Source organism: Trichomycterus rosablanca, chromosome 5, assembly GCF_030014385.1.
Source record: "Trichomycterus rosablanca isolate fTriRos1 chromosome 5, fTriRos1.hap1, whole genome shotgun sequence".
In the NCBI taxonomy this organism is placed as follows: Eukaryota; Metazoa; Chordata; class Actinopteri; order Siluriformes; family Trichomycteridae; genus Trichomycterus; species Trichomycterus rosablanca.
Genome location: NC_085992.1, coordinates 40,713,879 through 40,734,065, shown reverse-complemented (window position 1 = coordinate 40,734,065; position 20,187 = coordinate 40,713,879). Strand labels below are relative to the sequence as shown.

The window sequence follows — 20,187 nt, the reverse complement described above, 5'->3', positions numbered from 1 at the left end:
GTAGTGTTGGTAGTAGTAGTACTAGTAGTGGTAGTAGTAGCAGTAGTGGTATAGAAAGTCATTTTAAAGATTTATAAATTGTCCATTTTGAGGTGTCAGGAACAGTGGAACTATTAAAATCGGTTTGTCTCAGTCTTGTCTTGGACTTAATCCTGAAGTCAGGTCACATCACATTTCTAAAATGTAGAAGTTCATAATTGCTTGTTATTATTATTAATTACACTATATGTCCAAAAGTATTTCATTTACCGAACATGACCTTAAACATCCTATTTTAAAACCATAAGCATAAATATGGAATGGAATTGCTCCCGGAGGAAACCCATACAAACATGGGAGAACATGCAAACTCTACACAGAGAGAACACAGAGAGTAGTACCTACCAAGCTACAGTGCCAACTTAATATACTGTACAATGTGCACAATATAATGTATTGGATTAGAAAATAACCCCAGTTCGTAAAACATTATGTAGCACTTATGGACAGGCATCACAGAAAAACAGGGTGATAGCTTGTACTTTTTTTAGTCAAGTAGACTCTGACCATAAATACTGACACGCTTGATCCGATCTAGTAGTACAGATTAAACAGCTTCAGCAGGACTGAGAGAACAATTCCAAAGTCTTAATAAATCTCTAGCATGCACTACTGAGGAGCATCAACACACTCTAAGACCATTTCTTAAATTACTTATCACAAAACTAGCAGACAAAGAAAAATAATGCAGTTGTGCTTGTTAAACAGATAAGAGGATTAGGAAGTCCTACGAAGTAAAATTTATGGGAGTAATTATGTAATTATACTTGTTTCCACACTGAATCATCTGCTGAACTTATTCCCTTATTTAGAGAATCATCAGTAATATATAGCATTAATTAACCTATTTACCAAACAACAAAACTTATTGGCCTCTTGAACATGCCGCATTAAATAGCATCGCCTCTGCAATTATCATCACACTGATTTACATTTTAATTATTTACCAGAAAAAAAAACACCTTGATAAAATAACACAACGTCAACCTCGTTCGGTGCCGTCACTGAATGTGTAATAAACTTAACTTGATCATTAGCTGTGTTAATTATCTTTCCGTTAAAAAGATGTAATTATATTGCCAGGAAATTTTTGACATTAATTCAGAGGAAAGTTGGAGCTGTGCTGTAAAGACAAAAGCTACTTTAAAATCATTGCACGTGTGGTGTTTTATTCCTAACTTTTTAAATTTAAATACATTAATATAGATAGATTAGCGAGACACTCATAAACAGCTTAGTGCTTATAACATTATATGACATTATACACTGATCAGCCATAACATTAAAACCACCTCCTTGTTTCTACACTCACTGTCCATTTTATCAGCTCCACTTACCATATAGAAGCACTTTGTCCATCTGTTTCTCTACATACTTTTTTAGCCCCCCTTTCATGCTGTTCTTTAATGGTCAGGGTCCCCACAGGACCACCACAGAGTAGGTATTATTTAGTTGGTGGATCATTCTCAGCACTGCAGTGATACACCATGGTGGTGGTGTGTTAGTGTGTGTTGTGCTGGTATGAGTGGATCAGACCACTTACTGTCCACTCTATTAGACACTCCTACCTAGTTGGTCCACCTTGTAGATGTAAAATCAGAGACGATAGCTCATCTATTTCTTCTGTTTGAGTTGGTCATCTTCTAGACCTTCATCAGTGGTCACAGGACGCTGCCCATGCAACGCTGTTGGCTGGATGTTTTTGGTTGGTGGACTATTCTCAGTCCAGCAGTGACAGTGAGGTGTTTAAAAATTCCAGCAGCGCTGCTGTGTCTTATCCACTCATACCAGCACAACACACACTAACACACCACCACCATGTCAGTGTCACTGCAGTGCTGAGAATGATCCACCACCCAAATAATACCTACTCTGTAGTGGTCCTTACCATTAAAGAACAGCATGAAAGGGGGAAAACAATGCATGCAGAGAAACAGATGGACTAGAGTCAGTAATTGTAGAACTACAAAGTGCCTCTATATGGTAAGTGGAGCTGATAAAAATGGACAATGAGTGTAGAAACAATGAGGTGGTTTTAATTTTATGGCTGATAGGTGTATGTGGAGAATAAACAAGTTGGAACTTGACCATAAGGTAATTTGACAAACCATGGTTCAGTCAAAAAAAAAGCATTTGTAAGTCACATACTGATGTTGCGTGAGAAGATTGATGTAACAATTCATTCTAAAGGTTTCCATTGGGATTAAGATCAGGGTATTGTGGCCGCTCAGGTGGCGCAGCGGTAAAAACACACACTGGAACCAGAGCTGGGATCTCAAATACATCGTATCGAGTCTCAGCTCTGCCTGCCGTCTGGGCTGAGTGGCCACATGAACAACGATTGGCCTGTTCTTCAGTTGGGGTGGGATTAAGCCAGATAGGGACTCTCTCATAACTAATGCAATTACGACCTCTGCTGGCTGATTGAAGGCGCCTGCACAGAGGTGAGAAAAGAGTGCGTTCAGGGTGTGTCTCTCCGTACACAGTGCTGAGCTGCACTGAACTCGTCAAAGTGTAGGTGATAATGCATACGGCATGTTGCCCACGTGTCGGAGGGGGCGTGGTTTAGCTTCGTTCTCCTCAATCAGAGTGGGGATCGGCATTGGTGGAGAGGAAGCATGATGCAACCGGACAATTGGATGCGCTAAAAGGGAGAAAAAAGGGAGAAAATGCATAAACAACAGGGTTCTGTGCGAGTCACTGAAGTTCCTTGACACCAAAATAGCCAAACCATGTCTTTATGACCCTTGGTTTGGGACATGGTAAACAGGTATGGGCTTTCCTGTTGCCAAACTGTTGCCCTGCTGTGGGAAGCATTTTTTTTTAGAATGAAACACTTGAGCTCAGTAATTAGAAGGCGAGTTCAAATACTTGTGGGAATACAGTGTAATTTTGTTCACATTATGTTTATGATTTAGTTAAATGAAAACAGCTTGAATATTGTTTTTACATAATTATGTTAGTGTTAGAGTGGTACAGTGGCCTATTATTCTAACCCATCATAACCGGCCAGTTGTCTACACAGACATGATTGGCTGTGTCTGAAAGGGGTGATGGCAGAAGCCCTGCTATGGATTGGCACCCTGCCCAAGGTATCCCTGCATTGCGTCCGGACCTATAGCAACCCTAACCTGGATGAAATGGTTGATGAAAAAAAATATATATATAAAATGAATTATTATTTTAACACATTTTTAAAACTAGCCGGACATAAATGTATAATATAGAATATAATTTATAAACTCTTTTAATACTAAGATTACACATACACTGCCTAAAAACAAATACATTTTTCACCAATTCCTTCACACTACTCTTTACAGAGAAGCAATTTATCAAAGCACTTGATAGGCTGTCAAGAACTGATATGATAAAGTATAACAAAATGAATAATGCTTTTCATCAGATTGTGACTGCCTATAATTACTGCCCCCTCTTTTTGATGCAGGGTTGAAGACACCAGCAGTTGCACAGAAATGGTAATTTCATGCCTGGTGCCTGAGTAATATCTCTGAGCCTCCTTTTCCAGATGGTATCTTCAACGGTGGGAACTAATGATGTGGGCCGAGTTTCAGGGGGAAAAAACAACAATAAAAGCATCTTTAACCTTCACCAGCAGACACAATGTTCTACAAAGTGTTCCTAAAGAATAAATGAACAGATATCAATTATATTGCCCACTGAGGTGTACTCAGCTGTAATGATCCAAATTGATTTTGAAGACATATTGAGAAAGTGCCACAGGCAAGGCTGAGGATGCTGGGTGTGGAGACTCTGGGAAGGTGACAGGGTATGAAGGAACTAAGATAAGCCCCTGTAAACAAGCCCCCACTCAATGAATAACAGAGTAGTTGGTAGACATGAGAACACCTTTATGTATTTCCACTCATTTCTAAGAACAATGGTAGTTTAGTGGGTAGAGCTTTGGACTATCGTTCGGAACATTGTCTGTTCACATTTAAGCTCTGCTATGCAGCCACTGTTGGGCCCTTGAGCAAGGTCTCTTACCCTGTCTGCTCCAGGGGCACTGCACAATGGCTGACCCTGCACTCTGACCCCAGTTTTCAAACAAGCTAGGATACACAAAAATAGAATTTCACTGTACTGTACACGTGTACATGTATATATGACAAATAAAGACGTTCCTCCTAAATGTCTCCTAGGGTCCAAATGGACTCAGGTCTGAAACAAAGTGCAAGCGTAAAAGCGCTTTAAGTTTGGTATGTTTGCCTATTTGGAAAAACAGCTTTTGAACTCCGGAATGGTTCGAGATACGAGGGTGTGGGGTTTGAATTTAGTGACCATACAAGACACAAAACTGTGGGCATTGTAGGAAGCTGATCTGTGCAGTTAATTATCACAAAGCAATGACAGCATAGTGACATGGCCTGACATGACATCTAATGATCACAGTTGTGAACCATGCAATGTGTGACTTGTTGAAAATGACAGATAAGATAAGCGGTTTTCTTCCACAGTCCAAAAACATGCAGTCAGGTGAATTGGAGACACTTAATTGCCCTATAGGTGAATGGGTGTGTGTGTGTGTGTCTGCCCTGCGATGGACTGACGCCCCGTCCAGGGTGTTACTGTATGCCTTGCGCCCATTGAAAAGCTGGGATAGGCTCCAGCAACAACCCAGTGAGTGAGTGAGTGAGTATTGTCAGATCATAACAGACAAACTGATGTTTTCTACCTCTGCAAGCAAATCATTTTCAGGTCTTCTCTGAGGTAAGCGATGTGTACTGCTGAGTACGCTTGCCTTTCTCTGGCCATTATTCAGCTTCTTCTTCTGAGAATCTGTGGGTCATATGATCTATCAGCTTTCTTGATGTTAAGAGAACAACATGGGCTGCGTCCGAAATTGCATACGTTCTAGATTCGACTAAGTATGCACTGCTCAGCCAGTAAAGCAGTAAGCTCTTTCAGTACACAAGTATGCAGCTACAGACGTACTACATCTGCCATCTTACCAACGTCATGGGATACATGACGTTACATCACCGCAGTTATTACAATTTTAAAAACAGACAAAATTAATTCTGTAGTTCTTTACAAAGCTACTAATAACGTTTCTCGGGGTTGTACGCAATAATAAAATTTCCAATTTTTGTCTTACTTACATTTGTAAACAGCTGACTCTCTGCTTTCCACCATCTATCAGCTCCAGCTGAATTATGGTTTACGTTAGCGTAAGTGTGCATCGTTTGCATACTCAAAAATGGCTGCGCATGAAGTAGGTCATCCGGGTGCTTTTTGCGTACTCTTTAATGTACTGTATACTACGTATTCGGACATACTAACCGCTCTGGCATACTGCTTTCGCGTACTGTTCAGTATGGAAGTATGCGATTTCGGACACAGCTATGGTTTTTCTCATAAATGAGAAGTGTACAGAAAGTAAGCATGACCTTAATTTAAATTTGAATTTTAACTACAGACCAGTGAAAATCATAACTCTGAAAAAAACAGATTATCCAGTAAAGACAGATACCCACCTATGAAAGCCTGCCAGTTTTTCATTGCCGTCTCCTCCCATAGAGGGCTCACATCACTCATGGAGACCAGACCCTCCTTTCCTACCTGCTTAGCCGAAAGGTCAATCTTATAAGCCTCCTCTAGTAATTGTCTTCTCTCCTGCATGATTTTATTCCATGTACACTCCAAAAGCTTCATTAACTCAGATTCCACTGAAAACAAAGCAATGTGAAATCGTATCTATTTTTCACATTTATTTAATTAAAAATTAAAAATCAACCTCACCTGCTGCGGAATCAGGAATGTCCACTGGAGCCATAACCCGGTTGTTCCTGTGTGGGAAAAGATGCCGCCAGATCTTTCTGAATGGCTTTTTATTCATTTCACATCCAAACCCCTCAGGAAAGCTAAAAGAGGAAAATAATTACTATCATATAAGACTGTATAATACTGTATTCTAATTACTGTATTATAAAGCCATATAATATTTTCTTTATCAATCTCATAATGTATTATTATTACTTTGTTAGAATAGTTGCTTTATTAAATATTTAATGAAACCTGTTTACTTGTGGATTCAGACCCACACCCATTGACAAACCAACCACTCTACCTATCTACCTTCCTACCTATCTACTGTATCAACTAGGGCGGCACAGTGGCTCAGTGGGTAGCACCGTCACCTCACAGCAAGAAGGTCCTTGGTTTGATTTTCAGGTGGAGCAGTCTGGGTCTTTTCTGTGTGGAGTTTGCATGTTCTTCCTGTGTCTGTGTGGGCTTCCTCCAGAAGCTCCGGTTTCCTCCCACAGTCCAAAAACATGAAGTCAGGTTAATTGGAGACACTGAATTGCCCTATAGGTGAATGGGTGTGTGTATGTGTGTCTGCCCTGCAATAGATTGGCGCCAAGTTCAGGGTGTTACTGTGTGCCTTGTGCCCATTGAAAACCTGGGATAGGCTGCAGCACACACACAGCCTCCCACAGTCCAAAGACATGCAAGTGAGGTGAATTAGAGATACAAAACTGTCTGTGACTGTTTGACATTAAACTTGAACTAATGTTTCTCATATATTATAAGTGATAACCTGTCCTGTCATGTAACCAAAGTGTGTTAAACATGACTTTAAATCCTAATAAAACAAATAAACTATATTAACTGTAACTTTTAACCTATATTTCTTTTCACTTACATTTCTTTTAACATCACTTTCCACTTTACTGCCGGTCAACTTGTTGGTCAGTTTTTTTTCTTTCTGTCTAAATACTGTATCTGTTTGTCTGTCCACCTAAGAGCTACTTTCCTTTGTTATTTTATTCATTACTAAAAACATGAAGCAGTAAAACAAATCAGAAATTCTTTACCTTCCTGAGCGGATGAGAAGCAGACAGTGCAACAAACAGCTGATGAAATGAACACTGGCGTTGTAGGTTGCCATGATCACATCCCAGTGCAGATGCAGCACCTGAAGAGTTCTAAGGATGAGCTGTTGTTCGGCCGGGGTCTGTCTGGGCCGAGACAGGAAATACAGGACGGCCCTGTTCATGCTGTTGTACAGAACACTGAGTGTAGTCTCACGCTGAAACTGCCCCCTCTCCATTGCCTGCCAGAGACACAGGTAGTGTTAATTTGCTAATAGAGTGTTATAGACGTGCACGTGGTTAGTGGATGTGTTGTAGGTGATTTACTAAGGATTGCTTTGCAAATGACAACACGCTAAAATATACCAGTGTTTATTTATTTATCTAATTGGTTTTAGTGGTAAGGAGTAATGCAATACATAATGTTTTGAAATCATAAATGGGTTAAAACATAATACCTAAAAAAAAAGTGGAACAATAATGAATAATAAATGAATATAAAAAAATTCTAACGTGTTTTTAAAAATCTTATAAATTATTCTTGTTTGGGGCTCTTGGGTGAATTCAGTCATAACATTAAAACCACCTCCTTGTTTCTACACTCACTGTCCATTTTATCAGCTCCACTTACCATATAGAAGCACTTTGTACTTTTACAATTACTGACTGTAGTCCATCTATTTCTCTACATACTTTTAAACCTCCTTTTACTCTGTTCTTCAATGGTCAACTGACATGGTGGTGGTGTGTTAGTGTGTGTTGTGCTGGTATGAGTGGATAGACACAGCAGCGCAGATGAAGTTTTTAAATACCTCACTGTCCCTGCTGGACTGAGAATAGTCCACCAACCAAAAATATCCAACCAACAGTGCCCCGTGGGCAGCGTCCTGTGACCACTGATAAAGGTCAAGAAGATGACCAACTCAAACAGCATCAATAGATGAGCGATCGTCTCTGACTTTACATCAAGGTGGACCAACTAGGTAGGAGCGTCTAATAGAGTGGACAGTGAGTGGACATGGTATAAAAACTCCAGCAGCGCTGCTGTGCCTGATCCACTCATACCAGCACAACACACACTAACACACCACCACCATGTCAGTGTCACTGCAGTGCTGAGAATGATCCACCACCTAAATAATACCTGCTCTGTAGTGGTCCTGGGAGAGTCCTGGCCACAGTAAGTGTAGAAACAAGGAAGTGGTTTTAATGTTATGGCTGATCAGTGTATGTTAGGCCACTACCACTGGGATCCAAAGTCTGTATCCCCAGCGGTGGTATCGCCTGGTCGGGCATCAACATACAGACATGATTGGCTATGTCTTGTAATGGATGATGGGGGTGGTATGTCAGAGTTTCACAATGGACTGGCATCCTGTCTGGGGTGTGTAACTGCATTGCACGTTTCTTGTTATTAATTTGGACATAAAATTTCTGCTCTTTTCTGCCTTGTAAAGTTCACTTGGATGACTATAAACCCCATTTTTAGAATAGTTGGGACATTTTGTAAAATGTGAAAACTAATCTATTATTTGTTAATTCTCTTGAAAATTTATTTAACAGACAGTCTGTTAAATCAGTGTTTTTACTGATCAACTTCATTGTATTTGGTATATACTGTATATATATATACAGTATATATATATATATATATATATATATATATATATATTAGGGCTGTCGAAGTTAACGCGACAATAACGCATTAACGCGATTTCAATTTAACGCGATTAAAAAAAATAGTGCCGTTAACGCAAATTCTAGTTCATGTTGAGACCTGACTGGTAGAACAAACGTTTTAATGTCGGACTTGCCACCGTTTTTCATTTGCGGTTTGTTATCATAATGTAACCGAGCGTTGTAGGGATGCACTTTCTTCATAAAGAAATAAATACACGCTATATTCACAAGTTGTCGGGAGCAGAACACTTTTTTTTTACTTATTCTGTTACGGTACCAAATACCGGAAAGCTGAGTCAAGCACGTTAGTCCATGAACTATGGAAGCCCAAAAGGGTCAAAACACACTCACTTCGTGTAGAAACGTCCATCAAACCATTGTCACAATACAACCACAGAAAAGTCTGTTACAATAACTACGCCTTATCCCACCTAAAGCACCGCTGATCTACAATGTTTGCTGATGGAGAAATTTTAACCTACAATCTGACATTTATACGAAGTCGAGGGTCTCTGCTGGATAGTATTACTGCCTAGTATGTGAGTGAATAAAACTCCCTTACAGTTTTCTCTTGTCCCAGCAGTTTTTAACATCAGTACATATAGCATAAAATGTGTTCACCATTTTAATTGTAACATTTCACTTAAAAAACCTTGTTTTCTATAACATTTACACAGATTTTTTTAAATGCGATTAATCGCGATTAAAAATTGTAATCGTTTGACAGCCCTAATATATATATATATATTTAATGCCTATTTGGGAAAGAGGTATGTTTACCACTGTTACATCACCTTTCCTGTCAATTACACTTTTTAATCTTTTGCCTATTTTTGCTTGATACAAGGCTTAAGATGCTCGACATTCTGTAGTCATCTCCGTCTGATTCTTCTCTTGATGATGTGCATACATTTTCAATTTTTTGAAGGAGCTGATCCACCCCATAATATGACTAATGTTGGCTTTGAATGGTCCTGTTTAGCTTTGGCACAGATAACTTGAAATCAATTTGACCAAAAACAAGCTGAAACATGGACTCATCCGACCACAGCACACGTTTCCACTGTTTTTCGGTTCATCGAGATGAGCTTAGGCCCAGACAGCTTGGTCATGTTTTTGCATAAAATTGATTTACCTAACAGAGTTTTAGATTGCATGTCTTTATTTTAGGGATTTTGGTCTGTTGGTCCTGGATCCTGTAAAGTTGATTTGAGACAATGTTCATTGTAAGAGCGCTATATAAATCTAACCTGACTGATACACATAACTTATTCTGTACAATACCTGCACATCTGGACACTTTTCTCTAGTCTCGTCTTCCTTAATTACTCTTTAGATTATGAATGTCTTTTTGTATTTATTTTAGGCCTTTTTTGTATTTATTGTACTGTTGTCTATCTGCACCGTGTACTGTACTGTCTTGCACTTTTGTTCTATGTTGCACCATGGTCCTGGAAGACCATTGTTTCGTTTCAATATGTTTTTTTGTTTGTTTATTAGGATTTTAACATCATGTTTTACACTTTGGTTACATTGGTCACACAAGGTTCATCAGTTCACAAGTTTATATCGAACACAGTCATGGACAATGTAGTGTCTCCAATTCACCTGACTGCATGTCTTTGAACTCTGGGAGAAAACTGGAGCACCCGGAGTAAACCCACGCAGACACGGGAAGAACATGCAAACTCCACACAGAAAGGACCTGGATCGCCCCACCTGGAGATCGAACCCAGGACCTTCTTGCTGTGAGGTGACAGTGCTACCCACTTAGCCACCGTGTCGTTTCAATATGTACTCCTATGTAGCTGAAATGACAATAAAGCCTCTCTTGACTCTCTTATGCAGCGGTGGACTATGTGGCTATAATTTATTTGGTCTCCACCTGTGACCAATTCACATGCTTATTGTGGAATGTATCAAAATGACATAACAAAAATGTTCTCTAATGTTTTCATTCGTATTTTGCCTTGTCTTAACTTTTTTAGTGTGTTGCAGGCATCAAATTACAATGTACAATGAGGTTGGTCAGCCAATGCTTTAAAGGTAATTTCTTTGTACTTCTGTCAGTTTAATAAAGGTAGAAGAAAATATATTAATCATAAATTCCTGTTTTTAATTCATTTAACAAAATGGGCCAGTTTTTCCAGAAATGGGGTTTGGGTTTGCATTAAGACAAGCTTGTATTTGCAGAAATTTTATTTATTTATTTATTTATTTGTATTTTCGCATCCTAAGTGAATCAGAAAATGAACCTGAGACTGAAACCATGTCAGTCTCAGAAAACACATACCACTGCAATCTGCTCAGCCATAAAGCCCAGCAGGTTTTCTGGATCTACCAGGAACATGCCAGTATAGAGCTTCTCCACCAGCATCTTACTGAAGAAAGCCACATTCTCAATAAGTATGTTAACCTTCCCTTCTATCCTGGATTGAGATGAATCTGAAAGACAATTAAAATAATGACAACTATCCTTTAAATAATCAAAGGTTACATTAATATATTATGTTTTTATCCATTCAGAACAGTCTTCACTGGATAGACAAGATGACTTTACCAGCTCTGGCCACATGTGTAGACTGACCCTCCTCTAGCCCAGTCATGTGGATGATGTCCATCAGAAACTCCAGCAGCTCACTCTGAAAACTCTGCTTCTGCTCCTGACTCACACTGTCTGTAGAAAGCTGAAAACACACCAGTACATTACTACAGTACACATACACCGATCAGTCATAACATTAAAACCACCTCCATGTTTCTACAATCAGTCCATTTTATCAGCTCCACTGACCATATAGAAGAACTTTGTAGTTCTACGATTACTGACTGTAGTCCATCTGTTTCTCTACATGTTTTGTTAGCCCCCTTTTATGCTGTTCTTCAATGGTCAGGACTCTCCCATGACCACCAGAGTAGGTATTATTTGGGTGGTGGATCATTCTCAGCACTGCAGTGACACTGACATGGTGGTGGTGTGTTAGTGTGTGTTGTGCTGGTATGAGTGGATAAGACACAGCAGCGCTGATGGAGTTTTTGAACACCTCACTGTCACTGCTGGACTGAGAATAGGCCACCAACCAAAAATCAAATGGTCTAGAAGATGACCAACTCAAACAGCAGCAATAGATGAGCGATCGTCTCTGCAAGGTGGACCAACTAGGTAGGAGTGTCTCATAGAGTGGTCAGAGAGTGGACACGGTATTTTAAAACTCCAGCAGCGCTGCTGTGTCTGATACACTCATACCAGCACAACACACACTAACAGAACACCACCATTTCATTGTCACTGCAGTGCTGAGAATCATCCCCCACCTAAATAATACCTGCTCTGTGGTGGTCCTGTGAGGGTCCTGACCATTGAAGAACAGGGTGAAAGCAGGCTAAAAAGGTATGTAGAGAAACAGATGGACTACAGTCCAGACTGACATTTACGAATTAAACACATGTGCAATATCTGTTCATGTTTGCTGGTTGTGTGAGACACAGAACTTTGTGAAATGCAGACTGTGTGCTTCTCTCAAAACTGGGCAAAGAGTGGCACCTTATGGAGAAAAGATTTTACACACAAAGCCCAGAGCAACAAAAATTACTAATCATTGTACACATTTTTAAATACTCAAATGACTAATAACAAATGACTAATTTTTAATTAAATAAACAAAATACATTTGAAATGTGTTTTAACTGGTCTTTAATTTTTTTTTCTCACAATTTTACCATGTATAAGCTGTTTTTACTCACCTCCAGAAGCTGTATAAATGGGTGATGCTGGTCTTTGGCAGGAATATTTATAAGGCTGTCCATCAGCAATATGCGAATGAAGTCACATACTTGCTTCCTCGCAGGGTGAGTAAGGCGGGGGGTGGACGACTCCTCTGAAGTGCCACATTCCCTGTTAGTCTGAGGACCTGCAGAACTCTGCATAAAGCAAACAGTACACTCACTTAAACATGTACATAACTGGCTGGCTGTACATAAAAAATCAGTTACATTCACCGTTACTCAGAATCTGATTTCCTAACATCCAAAATATATAGTAGTAACTTATGGGTGCAGTCAAATAGACTGCATGTGTAGTTAGAGGTAATTGTATAAATGATGACAAAGAAGTTAACAATGTTTAAATAAGGCAAAAATGTGGTCTTTCATAAACTGTTAAATTATTGTTGTCAATTGTGAAAGTGAAATAAGTGAAAAACCCATTTCCAAAACAGTTGGGACATTTTGTAAAATGCAATAAAAACAAGTTCTGTGATTACATTATGTTCTGTATTTACAGTATCTGACAAAAGTATGCACCGTTTTTGCTGACTAACTTTGTATTGTATTTTGTAAAGATATACAAATTTACACTTTCTATTCATCGTTGAACTGAGGACATTAATTGTTACACTTTTACAAGTACTTTGTGTACAAGTGCCCCTTCTTAATTAACACAAGACTTCAGCTGCTCAACAGTCCGTGGTCACTGTTGTCTGATTCCCCTCTTCATCATGAGCCATAAATTTTTTTTCTATTTTATTTAATTTTCTCCAACTTTCTCCCAATTTAGCATAGTCAATTTGTCTTCCGCTGCTGGGCAATCCCCGATTGCAGTCAAGGTTGGTATTTTGCTGCTCACGCCTCCTTAGACCCACGTGCAGCCCTTAGCGAAACCCCTTTTCACCCATGCATTCTCTTCTCTATCTGATAATCAGGGTCCTTACACAGCATTTGAAGTACCTACATAGTCCGGTCATCCCGACATAGCAGAAATGTGTCTGCACTGCCAATTATGCCTGCTAGATGGCGCCCAGCCGACCGGTGGCAACACCGTGTTTCGAACCGAGTAGTTCAGAATCTCAGCACTGGTGTGCTAGCGGAATATCCTGCTGTGCCACCTGGGCGCCTAGCCATACATTTTCAATAGGAGGCAGATCTGAACTGCGGGCAGTCAAAATGTTTCAATTTATCGGGAAATCGGGTTTGTAGATGTTGTGCTAACAGTACAGTTTACCAGGCATAAAAAGGATAGATTTTGTGCCTAAATTAATAACAATAAAGGTGATAATCTGAAACACAGTTTGCACAAAAACTGCAGCTGTTGTGTCATAATGTCCCAACTTTTCTGGAAATAGGGTTTATATAAAACACCAAGGGTGCTTGGGCAGTAAATTACATTAGCCCACTACAAGGATAAAAACCGACAGTGGGACTAATGGTTGGTTGGGTGTCTGTAAACAGACATGATTGGTTATGTCATTTTAAGTCAGTTTGGTGATGCCCAAGGTCAGCTTAATAATAATGAATTATTATAAAAGAAGTATAATAATAGTAATGTAATGTAAATAAATATATATTAACAATTAATTAAAATAATATTTATTTATTTTGCTCAAAATTCCATATTCATTCAACTAGCCTTTCTAAAAGTTTTAGAACTTTGTCGACCTTTAATGAAATAGAAGATGTTTTAAACATGCAAGCTTATTGTATATCAAATATTTAAAAAAAGACTTCATTGCGCAACAAGTATTAAAGAGAGAGAGTCCCACTGTGTCTCACCTCATTCATTTCATTTAGAAAAACTGCACTGGCCAAAGAGCCGAGGAAGTCAGCAGACGCCCAGAGAGGATCTCGAGGGAACAAGCTGTGGACCAAGCAGAGGAACTGCATAACACTTCCTGGGTACTGGACCTCCCAGCTGTCTTCACTTCCTGTTAAGGGCTTTTTGGGGAAGTGAAAGTACATTGTTGGAACTAAACTCAAAGCTTGTTTACAAAAATCCTACATTGAGAAATAGATTGCTATACATTACTATTCTAAAGTAACCATAAGTAACAGTAAAACCTCTGCCAGTAACCAAAAGATGATTTCTTTTTTTATTGTGTGTCTTAACAAAAGTGCAGCTTATCTCTCGACATAATGCTGAGTTAATTTTAAAACTTATTAAGCATAAACTATGGTAAAGCATATAAATATAACTGTTAGCTTTAACTTCTTAAACAGTGGATTTAATGACAAGCTTAAACAGGCCGAGTTGTGAGATTTTAATCTAGATAAAAGTCAGGTTTATAGTGATTGTGATGGATTATATAACTTGAGGAGATAAGGAAGATACTGTATGAGGAAGCTAAAAACTTTAGGGCTTTTAATGCCATAAGCAAAACGTTGTATTCAGTGTGGAATGTAACAGGAATTCAGTCTAAACTAAATAGGACTAAAAACTAAGGAAATTATCAGGTTTTTTCCTTCTAAGAACACAAGCTGGTGCGTTTATTCAACTATCTGATAATTATTTAAAGACATACACAATAACTTTTTGTGATTTTTACTGCTATATTTTTTTTATACTGCTGCTACTACCTCTATTGGAGAGATGCCATACAAAATTTAATTGTACCTGTGTGTAGTGACAATAAAGATTCTATTCTATTATTTTCTACTTATTATGTATTACTTTCCTTTCTATTCTATTCTACTTATTAATTTTTTTATTTATTATAGTACACTGCTTTTTAAATAGTGTTACACAAAGATCCTTAACTATAGCTTTTTTGGAAACTGTATTACCAAGGGTCTTGTCAAGTTTATTACAAGACAAGTAACATTAATGCTAGTCTAAGTAATTCACAATTCACAATTCACAATCTAACTTAATAATTTGCTGATACTTGATCATATACACATTCATGTGTGAATAACGGAAATACCAGTACTTTTTCCCCCTATTTTACACACATGCTGATGAGCCAAAATATTAGGACCACGGCCTAATATGCTGTTTGACGTACAACTAGAATTTGCAACTTTAATACAACTGGAAACTTATCTAACCCTAACCTCTAACTTTTCAACCCCCTTTACATAGTAAAATGATTCTATGTGGCAGGTATTGTAACAAGATTTGTTCTTTTTATGACAATAGCACTTGCCTATATGTATATAATATGCATTTGTTGATTTTATTTGCCTTTCTTACCTTACAGATGATCATCCTGACCAGATCTATCAGGATGCAGGCTGCCTCGGTGCAGAGCTGAACTCTTTGCTCATTGTTGGAGCTGTCGATCATACTCTGAAGCATACCGTCAAGATCCACCTGCATACAAAATAAAAACACACTCAGAATAAAATCTAATTAGAACATGATTATATATGGAAATTAAAATATTTGTTTTTTTTTATTGAGAAAGCACAAATAATATACAGTACAATACAGTATACAATTATATTTAGAAAAACATTTAATTTTAGTATTTTTTAAAACACTGATGCATTAGACCAACAGTTCAAAACTCACTTGTCCATCAGGTATGTTGAAATTGTTTTTTCCTAACAGAAGTGCAGCAAAATCACAGTATATTTGTGGAAGGTTGATATGACTGAGCAGCAATCTGGAAAGCACAGTGAAGCCTGGACATACGCTGCTCAAACACCCATACGACCAGGATTGTACCCGCAAGTTATCTGAAGTAAAATGGGAATAGCAAAAAACATCAACAAATAACAAAAGTATATTGCTAAAACTATTATATTTGTGTGATGTGTATTATGCCTAACTTCAGAGCCAAACAGCCAGGAATTTAAGATGTATACATGCTTCATCTCTTAGGGCCATATTCAGGCCAAGGTAATAAATGCATGGTAAAAAGTAATTTCTGAAATTTTGGGTCATGTAGGTTAATTCATGATTCATCTATTGGGAACTCAATAACAATCCTTAATTTTCTTCCGCTGTGATGTGTTATACACTGGTCAGGAATAACATTATGACCACCTTCCTAATGGGACAGTGGTAGCCTAGTGGGTAGAGCTTTGGGCTATCAACCGGAAGATTGGGGGTTCAAATCCAGGCTCTGCTATGCAGCCACTGTTGGGTCCTTGAGCAAGGCCTTTAACCCTGCCTGCTCCAGGGGCGCCGTACGATGGCTGACCCTGCGCTCTATCCAAACAAGCTGGGATATGCGAAGAAAGAATTTCATTGTACTGTACACCTGTATATGTATATATGACAAATAAAGTATATCTTCTTCTTCTTCTTATAATATTGTGTTGGCCCCCCTTTTGCTGCCAAAATAGCCCTGACCCACTGAGGCATTGACTCCACTAGACCCCTGAAGGTGTGATGTGGTATCTGTCACCAAGATGTTAGCAGCAGATCCTATAACTCCTGTAAGTTGCGAGGTGGGGTCTCCATGGATTGGCCTTGTTTGTCCAGCACATCCCACAGATGCATGATCTGATTGAGATCTGGGGAATTTAGAGGCCAAGTCAACACCTCAAACTTGTCGTTGTGCTCCTCAAACCATTCCTGAACCATTTTTGCTTTGTGGCAGGGCGCATCATCCTGCTGAAGGAGGCCACAGCCATCAGGGAATACCGTTTCCATGAAAGAGTGTACATGGTCTACAACAATGCTTAGGTAGGTGGTACGTGTCATAGTAACATCCACATGGATGGCAGGACCCAAGGTTTTCCAGCAGAACCTTGCGCAAAGCATCACACTGCCTCTGCCGGCTTGCCATCTTCTCATAGTGCATCCTGGTGCCATGTGTTCCCCAGGTAAGCGACTCACCTTTCTATCCGCTTGATGTAAAAGAAAACGTGATTAATCAGACCAGGCCACCTTCTTCCATTGCTCTGTGGTCCAGTTCCATTGTTGGCACTTTCAGTGGTGAACAGGGGTCAGCATGGGCACCCTGACTGGTCTGAGGCTATGCAGCCCCATATGCAACAAACGGCGTTGCACTGTGTATTCTGACACATTTCTATCAGAACCAGCATTAACTTCTTCAGCAATTTGAGCTACAGTAGGTCGTCTGTTGGATCGGACCACACGGGCCAGTCTTCTCTCCCCACGTGCATCAGTGAGCCTTGGCCGCCCATGACCCTGTCACCGGTTTACCACTGTTCCTTCCTTGGACCACCTTTAATAGATACTGACCACTGCAGACTGGGAACACCCCACAAGAGCTGCAGTTTTGGAGATGCTCTGACCCAGTCGTCTACACCACAAAGAGATGTGCTCGAGGTATGTTTGGAACTTTCGGATGTTTAAGGCCTTAGAAACTTTCTTATACACATTGCCCTTTTAATGCAATGAAATCCCCAGCTTGTCATTCTCAGCTTTTGTGCCAGCGTCTTAGATTTCACCACTGTTGCAACACACTTTGAACACATTTCTGGATGGTGTTTATATAACACACTAAACCAGAAGCAAATTAAGGATCCTTTTTTACATATAAATACCTTATTGTCTAGAGATGTAATCATTTTTAGACAAAGTGAGATTATACCTATGATTCCAAGCAGCATCTCCATGTTTTCCACCAGTGTTCCTGATCTCACCCCCTGTTTGAATGTGGCCAGTATGCTCTGATTGGACAGAAAGTGAATAAATAGTCTAAGAACCAACAACACTGAGCTGGAATGGATGTGTCCCTGCAGGAAGAGGAGGAACCAATCTGCTCCCAGTGTGAAGAACATCTCCTCCTGGTTACTGAAAGAGACACAGAATCACATACTGTCCTACAGCTTTAATACATTCAGCTATGCCAAACCTAGTGTGTGCCACTCACTTCTTCTGTAGGGGTGTGTCAGAAAAAATTAGTGAAGCGAGCACCTCAAGCAGCTGGTTCCTGATCCAGATGGTTCTTTCAGGTGTTTGTCTCAAGGCTAGAGAAAAGTTCAGACAAAGCTTCAGTTTGCTTTTAATTAAGTGTTTAAAGACATATGAAATCAAGACTAAAAAATCTAATTCAGCTAAGTTTGCATTTACAATGTACTGACCTGACATTGCATACTTACTTTGAGACGGATCCTCAGGGGGAACGAAGGGACAAGCACAGTTCTCATTGACCATTGGGGGCAACATGGTATGAATTAGGAAGAGTCCAAGCCTGAAGGACCAAATACAAGTAAAAAAATAGTCTAAAAAAGCCAATAATGCACTCATTTACCAGTTTGTTAAGCACACTTGGCTTGAACCCATACAGTGATACTGACATGGTAGTGGCATTGTGTAGTTGGTGTAGTTTGGCGCTACTAAAATTCTAAATGGTTGCAGGCTCTACTGGGCTGGGAATGGTCGACCAACCAGCAACTTGTAAAGGACTAAAAGATTTATTCATTCATTCACTGTCTGTTTTACCACCGCTTTATCCTACTCAGCATCACAGTGCGACCAACCTACCGAGCGAAAGGTAGGAAACACCCAGGACAAGTAGCCAGTCCATTACAGGACAAACACGCATGCACACACATTAACTAGTAGGACAATTTAGTGTCTTCAATTAACCTGACTGCATGCCTTTGGGATGAAACCCACCCACACAGACATGGGGAGAACATGCAGAAAGGACCCGGATTGCTTCACCTGAGAATCAAACACAGGATCTTCCTGCTGTGAGGTGACAGTGCTACCCACCAATCCACCGTGCCGCCCAGACTAGAAGATGATTAGTCCAAATTGTGCTTGGAAAAAAAAGACTTTCACAGTACAACCAAGGAAAAACCTAAGCCATGATCAAGCCTGATAACTAGACTAAAACTAAATACAGCGAGACCCAGCTTGTGATCACTTACAGTTGCAATTAGAGTATGCCCACTAGGTTGAAAAATACTAACACATTTTTTTTACTATTCTAAATACAGTAGACCCATGAGTTACGAATGGTTTACCATATGAACATTTCGGGTTATGAACGATCTTTTTAAACTTAACATACGAACAAATTTCGGATTATGAACAGAAATTCGCTAAATACTTGACGTCACGAACAAGTTCACTCCATTCATCTCTCTCTCTCTCTCTCTCTATATATATATATATATATATATATATACAGTATATATACAGTATATATATATATATATATATATATATACGTATATACAGTGAGCGAACATTCGGACAGCGGGTGGTGTTTTTTCTGTGTTTTCTTTATATTTATATATACAGTATATATATAATATTACCAGAAATTCTAGTACTATTATGCACAATATAGTACACAATTAGTACAGAATTGACTTTCCATACCTGTGGATGTCTTTGATGCTGAAGTGTCCTTGCAGCAGGCATGTGATAACATTACACACGACAGTAACTTTTCTGTCTGTCACGGTTGGATCCTGCAGCAGGAAAAGAAGCTTTGACATCAAATTAAGGTTGTGTAGGGTCTGAGTATTTCGGACATCTTCACTAAAAAAGCAAACATATCAAGGGTCAGTGATATAATGGTTTAACTATAACAGATAAAAAAAATAATGCAAGCTAGCCCTGTTAAAAGTGCCAGACTATGTTTTCTGCACAGCCATCATGCGGAGTAAAAGAGGATGCAGAAATGCACACTGTAGTGTATTGTAACATACAGGAACAGCAGATATAGTATTAAGATAGCATACCTTGATGATTTTAGGATATCAGCAAAATAGTTCAAAACAGCTATGTCAAGACTTTCTGGTGCCTTCTGCCAGACCTAAAACATAAGAAATGAAAAACGCAATATTTGGGTGGCAGCCAGTAAAGGGGTACATACTGACATACATAATGACAAGCAAAATGACTACAAACATGATTGGGGCAGATACTAAGTATCTCTATGTGAAAGCTAAATTGAGGTAAAAAGTCAAGAAGGACCTTTAA

At 39.2% G+C, this 20,187-nt stretch overlaps 1 protein-coding gene across 1 annotated transcript in view; it reads right to left on the bottom strand.

Annotated features, from left to right (window-relative positions):
* The window catches only part of wdfy4 (WDFY family member 4), a 104,335-nt gene that overhangs the window by 41,102 nt on the left and 43,046 nt on the right, over positions 1-20,187 (bottom strand). The window contains exons 25-39 of the mRNA XM_062996169.1: positions 19,947-20,020; positions 19,582-19,743; positions 18,348-18,439; positions 18,119-18,215; positions 17,837-18,039; positions 15,841-16,007; positions 15,520-15,639; positions 14,103-14,264; positions 12,300-12,476; positions 11,116-11,242; positions 10,849-11,000; positions 6,879-7,117; positions 5,803-5,924; positions 5,538-5,729; positions 4,736-4,839 (exon numbers count right to left, since the gene is read on the bottom strand). Of these exons, the coding sequence (XP_062852239.1) occupies positions 4,736-4,839; positions 5,538-5,729; positions 5,803-5,924; positions 6,879-7,117; positions 10,849-11,000; positions 11,116-11,242; positions 12,300-12,476; positions 14,103-14,264; positions 15,520-15,639; positions 15,841-16,007; positions 17,837-18,039; positions 18,119-18,215; positions 18,348-18,439; positions 19,582-19,743; positions 19,947-20,020 (2,190 nt within the window). The remainder of the gene's footprint in view (positions 1-4,735; positions 4,840-5,537; positions 5,730-5,802; positions 5,925-6,878; positions 7,118-10,848; positions 11,001-11,115; positions 11,243-12,299; positions 12,477-14,102; positions 14,265-15,519; positions 15,640-15,840; positions 16,008-17,836; positions 18,040-18,118; positions 18,216-18,347; positions 18,440-19,581; positions 19,744-19,946; positions 20,021-20,187) is intronic.